At 46.2% G+C, this 17,424-nt stretch overlaps 3 protein-coding genes across 3 annotated transcripts; 1 reads left to right on the plus strand and 2 right to left on the minus strand.

Annotated features, from left to right (window-relative positions):
* Positions 1–1,268: 1,268 nt before the first annotated feature.
* PtA15_1A602 (uncharacterized protein) lies at positions 1,269–7,211 on the minus strand (the record flags this gene model as incomplete). Its single annotated transcript, XM_053165647.1, has 26 exons — positions 1,269–1,497; positions 1,617–2,013; positions 2,084–2,372; positions 2,455–2,606; positions 2,668–2,717; positions 2,782–2,899; positions 2,964–3,282; positions 3,357–3,427; positions 3,492–3,669; positions 3,742–3,816; positions 3,891–3,983; positions 4,061–4,094; positions 4,163–4,206; positions 4,282–4,416; positions 4,505–4,649; positions 4,745–5,001; positions 5,081–5,325; positions 5,395–5,526; positions 5,614–5,759; positions 5,865–5,947; positions 6,042–6,064; positions 6,171–6,281; positions 6,389–6,468; positions 6,564–6,659; positions 6,740–6,837; positions 7,185–7,211. 26 exons carry the CDS (start codon positions 7,209–7,211, stop codon positions 1,269–1,271), a joined length of 3,627 nt encoding a protein of 1,208 aa, XP_053016817.1.
* A 425-nt stretch (positions 7,212–7,636) lies between these two features.
* PtA15_1A603 (uncharacterized protein) lies at positions 7,637–8,930 on the plus strand (the record flags this gene model as incomplete). Its single annotated transcript, XM_053165648.1, has 2 exons — positions 7,637–7,727; positions 7,798–8,930. The coding sequence occupies 2 exons, from the start codon at positions 7,637–7,639 to the stop codon at positions 8,928–8,930; spliced, it is 1,224 nt and encodes a 407-aa protein (XP_053016818.1).
* Positions 8,931–9,750: 820 nt separating this feature from the next.
* Positions 9,751–16,780, minus strand: PtA15_1A604 (uncharacterized protein; the record flags this gene model as incomplete). Its single annotated transcript, XM_053165649.1, has 8 exons — positions 9,751–9,888; positions 9,988–10,458; positions 10,571–11,189; positions 11,264–11,378; positions 11,462–12,213; positions 12,294–12,503; positions 12,576–16,298; positions 16,371–16,780. 8 exons carry the CDS (start codon positions 16,778–16,780, stop codon positions 9,751–9,753), a joined length of 6,438 nt encoding a protein of 2,145 aa, XP_053016819.1.
* Between the last annotated feature and the right edge of the window lie 644 nt (positions 16,781–17,424).

A 17,424-nucleotide genomic window follows, 5' to 3' on the forward strand; every position in this document is an offset into this window, starting at 1 on the left:
CATGTTTACCCATACACATGTGAGGCGCATGCAGATCAACAACCACCACAAAACAAATTTTTCACAGATATATTTCTGACACAAATTTTTAGGGAGATAGAAACTGAATTCTAGATCCAATCATCCAGAACTGCAATCTCCAAGATAATGGTATGTGTAGACATATTTTTGATGAAAATTTCCAACAGAACTCTAGTACAGATGAGGAAGCCATCATCTTCACAACTTGGAGAAGCAAAGAGTGGTTTGTTGCCCTATGTCAAAAGGTATTGAGGGAGAATGGAAGTAGTGGATGAATTCCTCTGAAATCTGGGAACCTTGCTGGATATAGAACCAAGAAGTCTAGAATTTTGCAGTGAAATCTAGCTTTTGGGTTGACTACACACAGCATATGTGTGTCTGAAAATTAATGGCTTGACTGTTTTAACTGCATTCATCCTATCAGATCACTTCTGGGAGGCCCACAGATCATGGCGGGAAGTCACCCAGTCAATGGATGAATGACTTCCTGTGTAGTCTGGAAGTCTCCCAGATCTCAATTGACACCCCCAAAATCTTGATTTTTGGTAAAGAGGAAAATGTTTTCCTAAGCCTGAAGTTTGTTGCTTTCATGTGTGCTGGTCTCAATTTTGGTAGGTGTCTTAATTTAAGATCTAGATCTAGAGCTCTCTAAATGCCAACAAGTCATCCAATTAGGTCTTCAGAATCAGGTAGATCTGTTGCAGCCTGCTCAAAAGAAATGCTCCCAGTATTGGTTCAGTTGAACTTGCACTTTCATTTCTGCAAGCTGGATCTACATAAATTCATCCTTCTTTTTCTGTGGAAACCAATATTTGCCGTCTGAGACTGAAATAATAGTTTTGGCACACTCTTTTCTTTTTACCAAGTTACAGTAATTTACCAAATTATCAATCTTTGGAATGAACAGGTACATTTGAGCTTTAATTTCCATGTAATTAAAACCAAACACCTAGTCAATTCTGGATAGAAATACTATGTATCTGTACCCTCTTCACTCTGGTCTTTCAACCAGGAGTCTGCACACATATCTATTCCAAAAAGAAAAAAATAGCAATCAATCAGAGCACAGGGCAGTACCACTGAGTCTAGCAACAATATCAATCCACTTGACTTTTTGGCTTATCTAGATTCCAGTAAACCCTATTTACTTGTCTGGTAGAGAACACAAAATACAACATGCATGCAGTTTCTTACTAAGGGTGACATTGCCGTGAGAGGGGACAGATGGAAGGGAAATATTTAAGCATTTAAGATACAATGAACTTGAGAGTGATGAACTGGAACGGCTTGAATTTTAATTCAACGACTTGCTTGACGGATTCATCGTCTTGGGTTTTCACTGATTTCAGTTGAGGATTACCGGCATCATGATCAGACTTAGGATTCTTCGCCGTCACCTCCAGTTGATTTATCTGGATTTTTTCGATCTCCCTTTCGAGGACATCGACGATGAAAACTTCTTGGGCTTGTACCAAACTATTCAAAACAGCGGAAACAAAATCCCCATTTTTGTTGTTTTGTTTTGGATGCGATTATGGAAAATAACACGATCAGAAAATTCGACGCCCTAGGACTAATCAACGAGCCAGACTCACGTGACTAATTTAACATTTGCGGAACCGCCGAAAGCTTCGTACAATCTTACTATGACAGTTTTGACCGGCTTTCGAGAGTGGAAACCGAACGTATCGTCTTCGCCTCTCTTGATGGTATCCAAGATCACGTTTCGTGCACCCAATCCATCCAACTTGAAAATCTCAGTCACAGGTTCTAACAAACTTCTGGATGAGACTTTTCGTGGAGCATATCTGAGGTGAATGGGATTGTTGAAGGCTGCTGCTACTTGAGGTACATCGCTTTCTAAGAAATGGCCTCGATGGGGCAGAATGCCAAAGGACATGTGATGCACGCCTTGGTCTTGTTTTGGATCCGGATTCGTAGAGCCTCTCAACAACGAGAGCCTCAAGTAAGAACCTTCACATGCATAGCCGTCTGGAAACGATCTAATCAGTAGAGTATTGCTTTGCTTGGAGAGCGCAAGCTGCAGAAGGGAGCTGCTCACATTTACAGTCATTCAGCAGCGCCACTCCATATCCAAACTCCGAGAGATCAGCGAAACGGTGGCCACAAACTTCAAACTTGGCAGCATCCCAAGTAGTATTTTTGTGTGTTGGTCTCTGTAAGACGCCATATTGGATTTCGTAGGTTGCCTGATCTGAACTGATGTCGAGGGGCACCTCGAACTTCAAGAACCTGTGTTGCTCGTGCCAATCGACGGTCGTGTCAAACCTGACCAAAGATAATGCGTCTTTTTTGAGGGATCCCGGTACGGCATCAAGTGAAATAGTTGCCTATCGAATTAGACAAACGCGCGTCAAAACATAATCGGCACTCATGCATCATGATCACATATGGTTCCGTCGATGTTCTTACCGATATTTTAGATTTTCTATAGACACATTCCACCAAAATACTAGCTCGCAAGCCTCGAGGCTCCACCACTTTCACGCTAATCGCCTCGATGCTCTCCTTCGTATCAAGATGGAAAATGTCGACATTCCAGGCATCGTAAGTGAGCGGTTGGTCTAAAGCCAACATGCCAGTCAGTCAATAATCATGTATGAGTAATGTCCAACTGTACCCGACCTTGGTAAATTACAAAACCGCAGGTCTGCCCAGACAAAATTAATTCTCGTCTAAAGTGTTCAATATCGGGGATCAGTTAAGGGATAGGGATGAGTCTAGCAGGAGTGAATTCACCCTAATTCGGTGTCGACGATGCTGACTATTCTTCCACGAGATGAGATTTGGATAGTCAAAGCTTTGTTGGCCAAGAAGTAACATGCTTCACCCGTATTCACATCTCTCACGACCGAAGCTAAGTAATCAAAAGCAAAGCTTCAGTTCGTCTCCCGTGGTTTGTCTAGATCAGATAGGCGCACCCGTCGCGAGTTGAATGTTTTCGTTGAAGTTGGATAAACTTTCGAGCTCGAGCAAGCCGTTTCCAAAGCCATCCTTGGCGATTACGAAACCAGAGTCATCATCTGTCTTGCTGGCAGAGAATGCAGACCTGCCATCGTACATTTCGAGCGGAACACGTATAACTTCTTGACGCGGGAACGAAAGCGTGTTCAAGCCAATGAGACTTCCGCCCCGGCTTGGCGACGCTGAAGCGACGTCGATCGCTTGGCTTCCAGATAGTGCGGCTTGACGTGCAGCTTCTAAAAGATCTTTTCCCTTTTGAGTAACTTCGGCATAAAGCTACAAGAGGCCGATCATTCCAAGATTCAGTTGAATTTAACCAATGGCAGCTAGCAAGCCGTCTGGACCCTAACCTTTTCTGCATCTTCATAAACTTTTGCAATCGCGCTCCCCGGAAGAACATCGTGGAATTGACAGAGTAGTACTGAGAACCAAACAATAATCAGCCGGAATTCAAACCATTCTCAGGAATATTTGAGCTTACTGACCTATCTCCCACAAATAATCTAGCTCATCCTTAGGATATTCATAACCAGTATCTTTGCTAGACAAAGATGCCAGAGTAGCAAAGTATTCAATCTCTCGTAACAAGATTTCGGATTTTCGGTTATTTCTTTTGATTGACCCATGCGAAGTATACGTTCCGCGATGGTACTCAAGATACAACTATCAGACCACAAATCCATTAGTGGGCTGGAGATTTCAAGCGATGATAAAAGGCGACAACATAACACACACCTCTCCCTTCCAGGTAGGCAAATCCTTTCCGTTTCGAGTTTTTTTCAACAGCATCTTGTAAAAGTCAGATACCGACTTGAAATATGAACCCGTAAGATTTAGTTGTCAGTTGGCCCGAACGTCATCAAAATTTCGACAAGAATGCTTACTGGTCCTTGCGTAACTTTCGGTACTCCTGAGTTCGACGAGTTGTTGGCAACTGAGCGGATACGACGGAGTTTCTCAATCATCGGAGCAAGCGGCTATATTAAGAGATAAGTGTTATATTAGGAACTGCCCAATAACATGATATGTTGAAGTGAGCGTGATCTGGACTGACTCCACCTCCACCATCACCATTTCCATACACGAGTCTACATGACGATGTTCGGTATTATAAAAAGCAGCCCTAAAGCGGGTACGCAAAGGAATAAATACTTACAGGCTTTTGTCCGACCATTCTAGATCTTTGTGATTACTGATCGCCTGGAGATAAAAAAGGAAACACGGTGAGAAATCCGGACAAACAAAATGGTTTGAAACCAGTCCAATCGCCCAAACCTTCAAGACTTCGTCCACATTACCCTGGGCGTTGTAAGTATCGACTGGTGTCATGTGAACAAGCATTTGAGTCCCGTCGATTCCGATCCAATTGAAAGATGTGTGTGGAAACTTGTTGAACTCGGACCACGATAGCTAATTGCAACGAAATGGATAGTACATGTCCAAGATCAATCTGTGAGCTGAGAAGGCGATGGGAAATCAGAAAAAAGGGGACGTTCACTTTTTGAGTAAAGAAATATGGAATTCCTGATTGTCGGCAGATTTGAGGAATTTGGGAAGCATAGCCAAAGGAATCCGGCAACCAAAAGATATCCGTGTATTTCCCAAACCTAGACTTAAAATACCTTTGACCGTATAGAAATTGTCTGAAATTGAGATGGGAGGGAGAAGACGAGGTTTTGACAAGATCAACGGATGATCGGGGTCATTTTTCGATTTGAAACAGGAAAACATTGCAAACCTGCAAAGAGCTTCGCCAGATGGCATGTTCGTATCATTTTCAACCCATGAGCCACCTGTCACCAAGAACTTCCCATTCTCAACTTCCCGTCTGACTTTCGAGAACAATTGCGGATAGAGCTCCTCGAGCCATTTGTACTGCTGTGCTGAAGAGGCTATAAACCGATATTCGGGGTAGCGTTGTATCAAATCGACCTGAGTTGACCAAGAGCGCGCTATCTTTTGCTGAGTAACTGAAAAGGGCCAGAGCCAGGCGGTCTGTAGGACAAGAAATCAGGATCAAAGCTCGTAAAATTCATATTGCCTGATCAATCGGCTGAGCAATGATATAGCTCACGTCAATGTGGCAGTGCCCGATAGCAAACACTGGAGCGCCTTCAGAATCCCCTTCGAAGTCACAATCAGACTTGGGATCATAAATTGGTTTTTGGGCCCAATCAGATCCCAAAATCTTTTCGGCAATCTTTCTACAAGCGGGAATGGTCGAGAAGTCGTCGGGTTTGAAGGTGTTCACAATTTCCATAGCCACGCTTTGTGCCTTGAGACAAGTGGGACTGGTGACCGGAAGAGAGGTTGTCAACCCTGCATTTTCCAAGAAACACTCAGTCAATGTGGAATTCCCCGGCTCGAGATAAGAATACGAATGCATACCCGAGATCACTCTGAAGTCCCAGAGCAAATCCCAAGCGTCCATACGGGGCACAGCTATTTCAGCTGTAGCCAGCTCAAAGAATACGTCGTCATGAGGCTCAAGTTTGCCTTCATCGGGCACACCAAACATAGCTGTATGAAATCGGAAAGCACATGATCAAAATGAAATCGCGCCAAAAGCTTTGTCATGAGGAAAAATAAAAACGGGAGCAGGCTAACCATTTGCAGAGACTTCGATATATATTTGGAAGGGGAATGATCTGGTTTGCTTTGGAATAATATAGTTGACCCTTCTGGCATCATCGGTACCACCTGTGATCCCTTGAAGTGGCAAGCCTTCAGCTGTATAGATCATAGCTTCACATCTAAATCAAAAACAGTAAAATACCGGGTGGCAATATTATTATGTAACCGAATATGAAGTTATATGCTGTTTTTTCCTGCAAGACGTGAATACTGAACCTGCTTACCCCGGATCAAACTCAAATTGAACCCTTTCTTTCTCTTGGTACTGCTTCGGGACGGTCAAGGTTGCCTTGACCCAATGGTTAGACTAAACAACAGACAACACACATCCGAATGAGATTCATGCCAAGAAGCCATAGATTAGAATGGAGTTCAAAGCACTCAAAAAAAAGTAGACTCACCCAACTCGGACCAAATTTAAATCCTGGCGGTCAAATCATCATCACGCCAACAAAGATAGAGAGTTTGTTAATTTTGCTTTATTTCAAGATTGTTGTATAAAGATGCAAAGCAGAGCCCATGTGACGAACCTTTGGAGATTTTTTTATAATTTTGACGGATCGCTTCGGCAAACGTAGGCTTCGATAATTTTGGTGCAGACCAAACTTCGAGTTTGACGGCTGACTCTGAGCCATCTCGGGCTAGGTGGCATGTTCGGGATGGGGGAGTAGATCGAAAATCGTAAGAGAGTCGTGAGTTTCGTGAAAGAATACCCAAATGAATCAATAGGATGTGGTGGCGAACTTACCCTCATAAAGCGCCGAGGTTAAGTTTTGAGCGGTGTAGTCGCCACCAACGAAGTTCTTCAAATGTGCCAAGGTGACACTCCTTCAGAAATCGAACAATCCAAAAAGAGTCACGAACAGCGTGACCGTCAAAAATTGTCGGTCATAATGTCGGTTGAAGATGATTAAATCGCTGACCTGAACCGGTTTGTGCGGGGAAGAGACTCCGTTAAGGGATAAGCACCGGAAGCCATCTTTGCTACGATGTCCAAACTGGGGTAAAATATCTGCTTGCTGACCAGACCATAAAATCGTTCAACTGGTTAGCCCGATTCAAAGCAAAACAAAAAGTTAAACAAGTGGAAGACACGAACCAACAATTGACTGACTCTTTGGCGGTTTGAGTCTTTGAGCGAAGATACTTTTCAGTTGCCGCCGGCGCGGGGGAATCGAGCCTGACTCCTTTCCGCTCCTGTCAAGATTTTGTAGCGAGTGGTGCTACAGTGACGTCACAGGCTGGGAATTCCTAAAGTGGGGAGTCCACTTGATCACGGGCCGGGCGGCGAGAACGGCCCAGCAGGGCCCAGCCCCTCGCCCTCGCCAAGTAAAGTTATCGCTTTCTCGATGCACAATCAACCCAGTTCGACTCAAAAAAAGTCAAAGAAAAAGACAACAAAGGACAACAGACAACTCCCGGAGCTGTCCACCTAGGGGAAATCAATCAACAACAATCCAATAACTTAGACGATGTGGCCGAATGGTGCATGGATTAGGAAACCGCCGGACTTCGGGATCCGAATGGGCAGCACATGGATGAACCTCTTGGACTCCTAGACTAAAATACATACAACTCCAGTTACTCCTACCGCTACGTGACCTGCGATCGTCTGTCTAGACTGGCTGGCATCAGCATGCGGCCTCCTTTATTTGAACCATCAGTCCGAGCTTGGCTGTCTAGCCTGCTCTTTAACAACCTGGAAATTTTGTTTTTCGGCGGAAAAGTTCATACATTTTGATTACCCTTATGTGTAGCGGTTTCCAGGGTCCTGGGCTGTCCTGGGGCAGTGGACTGCGAGTCTGCGGAAGAAGCAAAGTTTGGGATACTAGGCAATACCAAAAGCAGGATATGATTCGACAGAATATCCTAGAGGGATCCTCATCCAAGCTTCTCGAAAGAGACCATCTCAGTCGGCTGGTTTCGACAGCGGACCTCCTGAAAACAATTGGACGTGTCCAGTGTTGCCGCCGTCCAGCTCAACGCCATATCCATCATGGCCGACCCTCAAGAAAACGCGTATGGCTTCGTAGACTCATTCAACGCGGATGAAACTCCAGACCGTGAAGGGATCGAGCACTACAAGGGTATGTGTACCAAAACATCCCATGTTGAAGGATTCTATGTATAGAAAAATGACAATTCTTTTCAATCCAGCTTTGGCTATACAGACGGTGGATGATATTCAGGAAACACTTCTGAGTGTTTATAATTTCGTGCCCTGCCACGAGCCAATCGAAGCCTTCAATCAAGTCCAAGTAAGAACGGAGCACCTGGACAAACTGCTATCGGATCTTGTGCCCACAGTCAGACGTCACGTTGCTGCATTATCGGAAGCAGTTTTAGACCTATCCGATCATCCAAACGAGTCGATTTCGAGACTGAAGCTAGTCGCAGGAGTCGTGCCAGCATTGGGTAGCACGTGGGGACAATTGTCGTCCTGCCTTCGCACCGCTCACCCTGGACGTATGTATGCACGTTGGACCAGACATGATAAGTACTTCAAGGACAGGAAAGCATTCAGGACCGGTGAACTGCAGCAACGGATATTCGCGTCGGCCCAAGCCATTCTTGACTTTTTTGCATGCTCTCGCGCGGCTATTGGACGATTAGGAAACTTGTCTGACGATCAACCTCAGGAGAGACCAGCAGTGCTCAAGCAAACAGCCGCCTGCTTGAAATCGATCGATCGAGTAGCCGAATTGATCAACACATCTGAACTAGATATTATCCAAGATCATTGGCAGAGTTCTATTACAGATTCAATGAATGACTCGCTCGATAGGTTACTCCAATTTGTCTCAGCGCACTCGCATCAAGTCGATTCACCTCAAAGCCGATTGAAGGACCCTAATCTTGCAGGATTGATGATGGTCATAATTAAACTCGAGAGATTGTTCTTCACGAAGCTATCGAGAATATTGACCGATAAACGCATCTTCGCCATGGTGACCGATTTGTCTTCAAGGGAACTCTATAAATTGAGTTTATTTACACACTCGGTTTCGAGACGTATCAGTGACATAGTGGACGTTCTATGTGAAGACAACTTGCGGGGGGAACCTCTGCATACGAGTTTGGCGGCTATCGAGGACGCAACGACGTATCTTCTAATATTCCCTAACATTATTTTCCCCACCATTCGCGAAGTCTTTGTTCCTTTGCGTCACGACCCTGATCAACCTTCACCTGTCATTTACTTCAAGGCTTGGTTTTATCAATGGAATAATCATCTTTTCTTGGCCATTCGAAACTTCTTCGAAGCTGCTGGACTCGCTGTAGATTTTTAGTGCCTCTTTGTCTTCTTCTTGCGTTCATCTTGACCTCACTCCTTCATCCTACTGTCTTGGATACTTCACTAGCGCCCAGATTAACTAACCAAAATATCCAAAACCTCTAACAAAAAAGCCCCACCCTGATCATCAGAATTTTTAACTCCTAGGTTTTGCACTTATTTATTTGTAATCAGTGATTTGGCATGTATTGATATGTGATATGGACTCCCGATTTCTGGTTGGTAGCTAGCCCTTATAAGCTTGCTTTTATCTTAAGAAGGCTTCGTGATGTGTTGTCGCTGATGCAAACCATGCTAAACATGACCATCAAACTGTGCAAGACATAATATGGTACATCCAAATGGGGCATTACAAACATGATTAAGCTGGATTGGGCAAGAGGTTAGATTCCGTTACATGCAAAGATGTAGTCAAACTCATATTGCTATATCCCTAATGACCAAAAGCTCAACACCTTTGAGCCAAGACAGGACGTGTGATCTCGAGCGTTGTAGTTGGTGTTCTGAATGGACAACAAAGCCGACACGAATGCACAAGCCATCTGCCAGAATGAATGCCACTGCGTACGTACATACATAAACACGGAAGATAAAACCTTTTAGCTTTTGAGAGCTGCTTCTCAGAGCTTGGCGTTGGAAGCAAATTAAGTGAAGAACGATGAAGGAGTAATACACGAACTAGTTTTCAAAAATCATATAAAATATCCTAGATCAAGGAAATGTACTATGTATCTATATACAGATTAACAAGAAAATAGATTACAAAAAAAGGTGAAAGAAAATCTATTAGGTTATGTATACTGATGTGAGACTTCTTAGCGGTGATTGGGTTTTTGGATCAAGTTCATCTCTTCCTGCATTCGTTGTCGAACGCTTCGAGTTCTATCGACACCGTTCAGCCGATTATCTGTTCCCGGATGACTGGGTCTTCGAATTGGGTTTCCCTGTGGCCGCTTTTTTTGAGAAACAAAACAACAAATATGACATCAACAATAAGTCTTAATACCAGCAATAGAAAGAATAAGGACATGAGAAAGGTGAGATGTGTTTACCTTGTTGATGAACAGCGAAGGTGGAGGCTTTGTCCGTGGTTGTGGCCTAATTGGAACAGGTAGTGGTTTATTGGCCGGGATATGAGCGCTGGGACCTGGGCAAGCCTGGCCAGACGAGTCTCCCTCAGACTTTGTCGAGACATCATATGTAGGGGGGACGACAGTCTGTGCGATAGCTGGAGGTTGGGTGGGGTTGGCAGGGTCAGCCGCTTGGCGCTTTGGAAGGTTTCCAGCTTGGTTGCGTTTGTCTTCTACGCCATCCGAAGCGTCAATCGATATCTTCCGCTTCAGAGCTTGGTTAGCTTTCGCGATCGTGCCGCGAGCTTGTGATAGCTCGGATGCCTGTTTCGGCGTCATTAGAAGGCCAACTGGTGGGTGGGACGGGTTCTTAGCACTTGCCGAAGGAATTGTTTGACGAGGTCGTGAAATAACTGGGACCGATGAAGTAGAGTAAAACATTTGGCTCGTCACCTACACAAAAAAAAAAAAACGCATTTGAAGAAGAAAAAAACTATTAAACATCGGAAGCATCCCGGCAACCTGAGTGTGCCAATCATTAATTTTGAATCTTGGCTTGATTAACCTCACTGATCACTGATCGTTGCACGGCGTCATCAACAAGCGCTTTCCAGGTAGGATCCTGACTCAAGACCCCGCGATTGCCGATGATGAACATCGACGACTTCGCCCGAGTCAAAGCGACGTTCATTCGCCGGATATCTTTCAAGAAACCGATACCACCGCCAGAGTTGTTGTCGTTTCTACCTCCTCGGACACAAGACAAGATGATAATATCTTTTTCTTGACCTTGAAAACCATCTACTGTGTTAACATCAATGGCTGCAACGGTGTCGGCGGGGAATTTGGCTCTTAGTTGTCGACGAATTTCACCGACTTGGGCAGCATAACCTGTAATGATCCCTACCCGATAGGCAAAGTCAATCTGCGGGTAGTCATTCGCTATCCTCCAGACGATCGAGACAGCTAATGAAGCTTCCATTCGATTCATGAGTGAATGGTGCGCTCCTCGTTCTTCTCTGGCTCCAACGGGATGAAAGAAGGCATAAGGAGGGAACAAAGAGTCGGACTGATGCCATGGTTGAACAGCTTTCTTTTCCATCTCAGGCCCATCAAGCAGTTTGGAATCATAGAAAGCCTTGCTGGGAAACGTGCTGATAGAGGGGTGCATTCGATATTGGATACTGGAAAAAAGATATCGGTCAAGGTTAGAGATAAGTTTACGAAACAATTGCAATTTCCTCTTTTTTTCCCTTACCTCAGCAAATGTGCCACATCAGGAGCATTTCTTTGCATCCGCACAAATAAACTCTGGTCGTACCCAGCTTGGCTTGCTGTCTGAGAGAGCACCGTTGGAGGTAACTGCATCGGATCTTTTATAGACAAAAAAAGACACATTGCAGGACAAGGAGCCTTAATTCTAGCCAAGCGAGCAGGAGAGTAGGATAATACACACCTCCAACCAGTATGCATTGGGTTGCATTGTACCGAAGAGGGATGAGGGACGCCGGTTCAACACATTGACAAGCCTCGTCAATCACAACAGTTTCGAAATCGAATGGCAACTGAGACATGTAGTCGTGCCCCGAGCCGGAAAGGGTTGAGCAGACAACATCCGCATCCTGCAAAATTTGCATCCTCAATTTTCTCGTAGCTGCATCCAAATATCTTTTTGAGGCATCCTGTTGATCACGGGCTTGGTCGATTTTAGCCGACAGCTCGTGTATCTTTCTTCTGGTGTGGGTCACTTCCTCTTGCAAAGTCCGATAATGGGGCGAGTCCGCAGGCAGTCGCTCGGCCTCCATTTGTTTTGAGTCTCGAGTGTCGCGTAATTTGGAGAGTTGCTGTCGAAGGTCTTGGATTGCACCAGCTGACCCGGCAACTGTTTCAGCCGCCTTTCCCGGCTCCGAATCTTTGCTCATGGCTGCGACCAGTTCATCGATAAAGATATCCTTGACAGCCATGTTCACCTTTGAGTCTGCTCCGATCCGCACCAGCTTGGGTATGATCAACTCGCCCTGGGCCCCTCGAACGCCCTCTTTCAACCGTTTCGCCACTTCGTCAACCGCAGCATTACTTGGGGCACAGAGCAAGATCTTTCGCGTAATTGAGGGCGGCCCTCCGGCCGAGTCGTCTACTTTCGGGCGACTTGCAATGAATGCACCAACGAGTCCGACAATGGTGCTTGTTTTTCCTGTTCCGGGGGGTCTATGGCCCACCAAAAGGATACAGAGGAGGAAATTTTAGCTAGCACAAACGATGTCATATACGTACAACCAGCTTCATACCCTTGTATCAGCGAGAAGCCGGGTGTAGCAAGAGCGCTGATGATAGCACGACCTTGTGGCTCGTTGACCTTTTGACATCTCATCACTTTGGTGAGGTACTCTTCGGCGATCGGCGTAGGAGTGGTGGCGTAGGCCTGGAGGATGTCGTTGCCTAGAGTGAGATACGGCAAAGACCGCAAAGCGGCCCATTCTCGATGAGTCGTGCTCAAACTGGGTCAAAATATCAACCCCACAGAACAGATCGTGCCCATTGAAATATGCGAAGCTATGAAGTTGACTTACCTACACAGGTGCATGACAGTCCATTTGGTCTTGGGAACCATATTCCCGCTGATATCCTGCCTCGCACTGCCAAAATGCATCCTCAAGTTCAATTCAAAACAATCATGTTTCCGTGATAGGCTGATCACTTTCGCCAGAATACATCGGGAAGGTGCCTGTGGGTCGGTAGATCTTACTAGGACTAAGTCTGCTTCGCTGAAATATGTCCGCTCAGGTAGCAAGGCATGTTTGACCGTTGTATAGATCTCTATGAAATCATCGACAGATGTCCTCCCGATTACATCTACTGGAATCGGCACCTTCTCTCCTGAACTAACGGATTCTTTTGCTTGGCAAATTTGCTGCCAAGTCTCGCACATCAGCAAGGGCTCAGTACATGATAAGTAATGGGAAAAGTTGCCGAATGACGGTGGAAGGTGATTATAATTCGTAGGTGCTCCCGGAGGGCAGGACCCGGTGTGATTATAGTCCCATTGCAAAATGTACCGATGTAGATCCGTAAAATCCGGCTGCATCCTTAATTTTTGAAGCTTGAGGATATTCTGCTGTTCGCGTCTGGCCTGTGCTACTTTCTTTTGTTTCTCGATCGCTGGATCGTTAAACATCTTGATCGTCCGACGCGGTTCAGCAAGTTTGGCGGATTGGAACGTCTTGCCTTTCTGTGCCTGGACCAGCCTAGCCATGCCAGTCGTCTCTGAGGCATCTTCTTCTGATTCATCATCCGAGCCATCCTCGGATCCCTGAAGTATCTGATTTGGCTGGTCATGATAGAAGTTCTTCATCGGGGGTTGGCAAAAGTTGGGACCTGAGGTACGCTGTGGGGGCTTTGTGGAAGCGTGTTGCTTGGGCATGGCAGCTGAATGTGGGGCCTGACCTGGGCGCGCGAGTGGTACTCGAGGTGCATTGAGGACTGGGCGAGAAGCCTTCATTTCTTTCCGCAGGTTGCCAATCACATTGTCATGTCCATATTGTCTTCTAGGCGCTGGCTTGTCAGCCGGCTTCGGTTTGGCTTGAGAACTAGAGTGTGACACTGTCAACTTCGGTTGATCAACGCTGCGAGATTTTGACTGTCCCTGTTGGTCGGTCTTCTGGTTCTGGTGAGCGGAGGGTCCAGCCGTTGGCTTGATCTGAGGAAAGATATCCGCCCATTGAGAAGAAGAAGTCCCAGCTTTGGTCCCATGATCAGCGGGTGGTGAGCGAAGAGTGTCGCCGGCTGGCTCTACAATTTCGATTTCGTCTTCGTCGTCGATGATAGTCGCAAAACGTGCGGCCAATTCAGGGTGAGTGGCCAGGGCGTTCTTGAGGTAGACACGCTGTTGCTCGGTCAAGATAACGGACGAGTTTGGTGATGGGTCGATATATTTAGCTAATCTCTCCACGATTGCCGGGTTGAGTGGTCTTCTAAATTTACCGATCTTTTCCAACATCTGGACTATCACTCCAGTACTACGGTCAAGAAGATCAGCATCGTTCAGTCGGAGCCAAGCTACGATAGACTCCGTCGGTCGCATGAAAGAATCCACCATTTTCGACCGAAGGCTTTCATTTCCCACTGTTTCAGTCAGTCGACCAAAGGCCGCTGATTCAAAAATCTGGAATGTTTTGACCAATTGTTCCGCAAATATTAACGCATCTCGCATCCATTCGGTCATTTCTGATGATTGCCAGTATTCAGCCCAGTATGGAGTCCTGGCAAAAATATTCGAGACGGATGAGCACATCAAGTTCCAAAGTTCGACTAGTTCGGAGGCGTTTAACGACTGGATGTAAGCCTGATCTCGCAACAACCCATCGGTTGGAGAACAAAAGATGCTGATGACATCGGACATGCACCTCACGAGTCGCCGAGCCAAGCTCATAGCATCAGGGAGAATCTTTGAATGTAGATCAACATTCTTCAAGGCATCTGTAAGACCTTCGAATGCTGCCCTTCCACCTTTTGATAGCAATGCGCGTAAGCAATCGAGACGAGATGTACAATCGGACCATTGTCGAACTAAGGCCAGTGAGGAGGTGTGTAGACCATCGTTAGGCGAAAAGATCAGAGCGATGACGGCTTTGAGGATTGAAGCCTCTTTCAGTAACGATGAGAGTAGTTGTGAACCATAAGTAGAGCCGGAGAGATCGATTAAAGCATCGACTAACGGAGCTCTAATGGTTGATACTGCATTGTTCAGCGCAGTAATAGTAGGCTCAAGAGAAGAGTTTGTCGGCCTTTCTGGAGGGAGCCACGATCTACTGGCGAGGTGGTCAATGTGGGCGCAGCTGGACAACGAACCAATGAGGAGTGAAAACACCTTCATGAGGTACAGATTTGATGACGAGTAATCGTTAGAAAGCTTGTATAGTCTAATCCAAAGTGGTTTGGAAATTTGAATCTGGAGATGTGAAAGATCAACTGATGTCAACTTTTCTCTGACGATTTTCAGTTGGGTTCTGCAAAGCTCTCGCAGAACAAGGGTCAGATTTTGAGACTCGTGGAAGGCTATCTGTTCAACAATCTGTTGGGCTTGAGGCTGGATTTTCGCCCATCCGCCGAGTCGATACCGGTTATCGTAGGCTAAATCGATGAAGAACGGAAGGAAGACGCGTAGATATTGCTGAACTCGGGTGCGGGCTATTGCAGGCTCAGTGGGTGAGTTGGGAGACTTGCCGCGAGGAATTGAAATTACGATGTTGGAATGAGCCTTGTGGGTCATGAGATCTTGGCAGATTGCCAAACTCAGGCTCGCGGGGCTGGCGAGGTTGCACACGGATCGCTGGAGCTTGTTCACCAAAATATCGTGGAGAAGGTTGAAAGTGTCGATTGAGAATTGGTTTGAGTGGGTCACAGACCGGATGAAAGGGAGAAGCCACTCGAGAGATTGCGGAATGAAATCTGGCGAGTTCGTGTTGGCAGCGAAGTCGTCCCGTTCGAGTACTTTGCGGAGGACTTCGGCAGGAGATGGCACATGGACGATGTCCGAAGTCGACGGCTCAAGAGATGCTTCTTGTGCCATCATCCAGAAAGAGGACCCCAGATACTTCAGGAGTATGCCCCAGCACGCATAGACCTTTGGAATGTGCTCTCCGGAATCGGTGAGGTGGTCGAGAATAAGCTTGGGTAGGCCAAAGAATGAGGGTCCGATGTGATTGGACGGGCGTGAAGAGCAATAGGGTAGCAGAGCCGATAAGATGGAAGCCAAGCTGAACCAACTGTTTTCACGGGTTGGATGGATGACAAGATCCTGGAGAAATTTCAAGTGGGTTCCCTCAGATGAATTAATGTGACTACGGTTAATGATCGTTATGACTTCGGCCATCACTGCCTTTGTAGCATTATTTGAATCTGAATTGGTGTTGGATTCAGAACTGCTCGACGCAAAGTAGTCTAATTGCCGCCGCGCAAAAGCTGCGCAATCGGAGTTGTCATCCATGGTGAGTAGTATCAATCCAGGCAAGCTGAGTTGCGGGTGAAGGATTTGAAGCGGGTCGTGTCGCGATTGATTTGCCATGAGTTGTGAGACTTTCGACCATATTTTCGAGTCGGTTAAAATTTCTGGCCGTGATAGCAAGATAGACAGGATTGGCCCGAGTGTTGGAGGACCCGAAACCGCGTTATCAGACTCGGACTGAATGGCGGTTTCCAGGATGGGCAAACTCAGGGTAATCACGAGGTTATAGACTGATTGCACGAAGGTCGTCGACAGTTCTGGGTTGGTCGAGTAAAACATGGGGAGCCATCTATGGTGAAAGAGGAGTGTCAGTATCCTGTTCAGAGGGCTCTAGCATGGATCCAAAAAAAATGACACAAACTTTTCACCAAGCTGACTGAGGGAAGCATCATGTCCCGCTGCGCAATCCAGACAGTTTGTAATGCAGGCTTGATAGGTTTCTCGCCATGTTTGGACGATCCCTTTGGGTTTGAAGCTGATCAACCGCAGCAAAAATGCCCGAAGCTCCTCAAGCTGATTGACATCGATTGTGGGAGATTCTCGTCCGTCCTTGAGTTGACCTACACGTAATCCTTTATCGCAAAACAGGTGGCCATAGCCAGAATCCGGACCGAGGGGTGCGAGGTCTGATTGCATCCGCGTGATTATCCACTTGAGCCCCAGTGTAGTGGCTGTGTTCCAATGGGCTTTGTCGGTCGGGTCTTGCTTTACATCGTTCAAAGATCGGAGAAACGCTTGGTAATATTCAGACTCCGAAGAGTCCAATTCCATTTCTTGAGCGACAAATTCTCCAAGAGGACAGACGATTCGACGCGAATTCGAGCGAGAATTATTGAGGGAGGGTTATGGAGAGTTATCTGGAACGTGAACTGGACTACAGGTAAACAGAAAACTTCGACAGTTTTCGTGATGATGTGTTATTGCTGTCAGCGTTACTGTAAAACATCAACTGATCAGCAAGAGAAACTCACAGAAATTTGTACGAGGTGAGTATGTATCTTGTCCGTCCAACTGAGGGAAACGATGTTGTGTGTGGTTCCTTGTTAAGAATTTCTGACCTCGAGCACCTCGAAAGTCGAGCACAGAAACAAAGGCAACTGTGGCCCTTTCCGATGACTATGAGCATCTCAAGACGTCATGCGGCCCGGGAAGTGGGCCGTGCGACCGGCCGCGGTCATCCCGACGTCCACTTCGCTCCATTCAAAAACAATTTTCCATTCACCACACTGCCAAAGGCAAATCAACACCTTTGTCATTTGTGTCGATGTAGCCATCCGGTTGCTGGGTCACGAGAGCCTTGCTTCTATAAAGCTCATTGGAAGTAAAACCTATCACCCGTCATCCTTTTTCGCTGACCCCTAGTAAAACTCACCCAACGTGACATTCAATGGCGTATTTAATTTTGGCTATCAGCT

Source organism: Puccinia triticina, chromosome 1A, assembly GCF_026914185.1.
Source record: "Puccinia triticina chromosome 1A, complete sequence".
Classification (NCBI taxonomy): Eukaryota; Fungi; Basidiomycota; class Pucciniomycetes; order Pucciniales; family Pucciniaceae; genus Puccinia; species Puccinia triticina.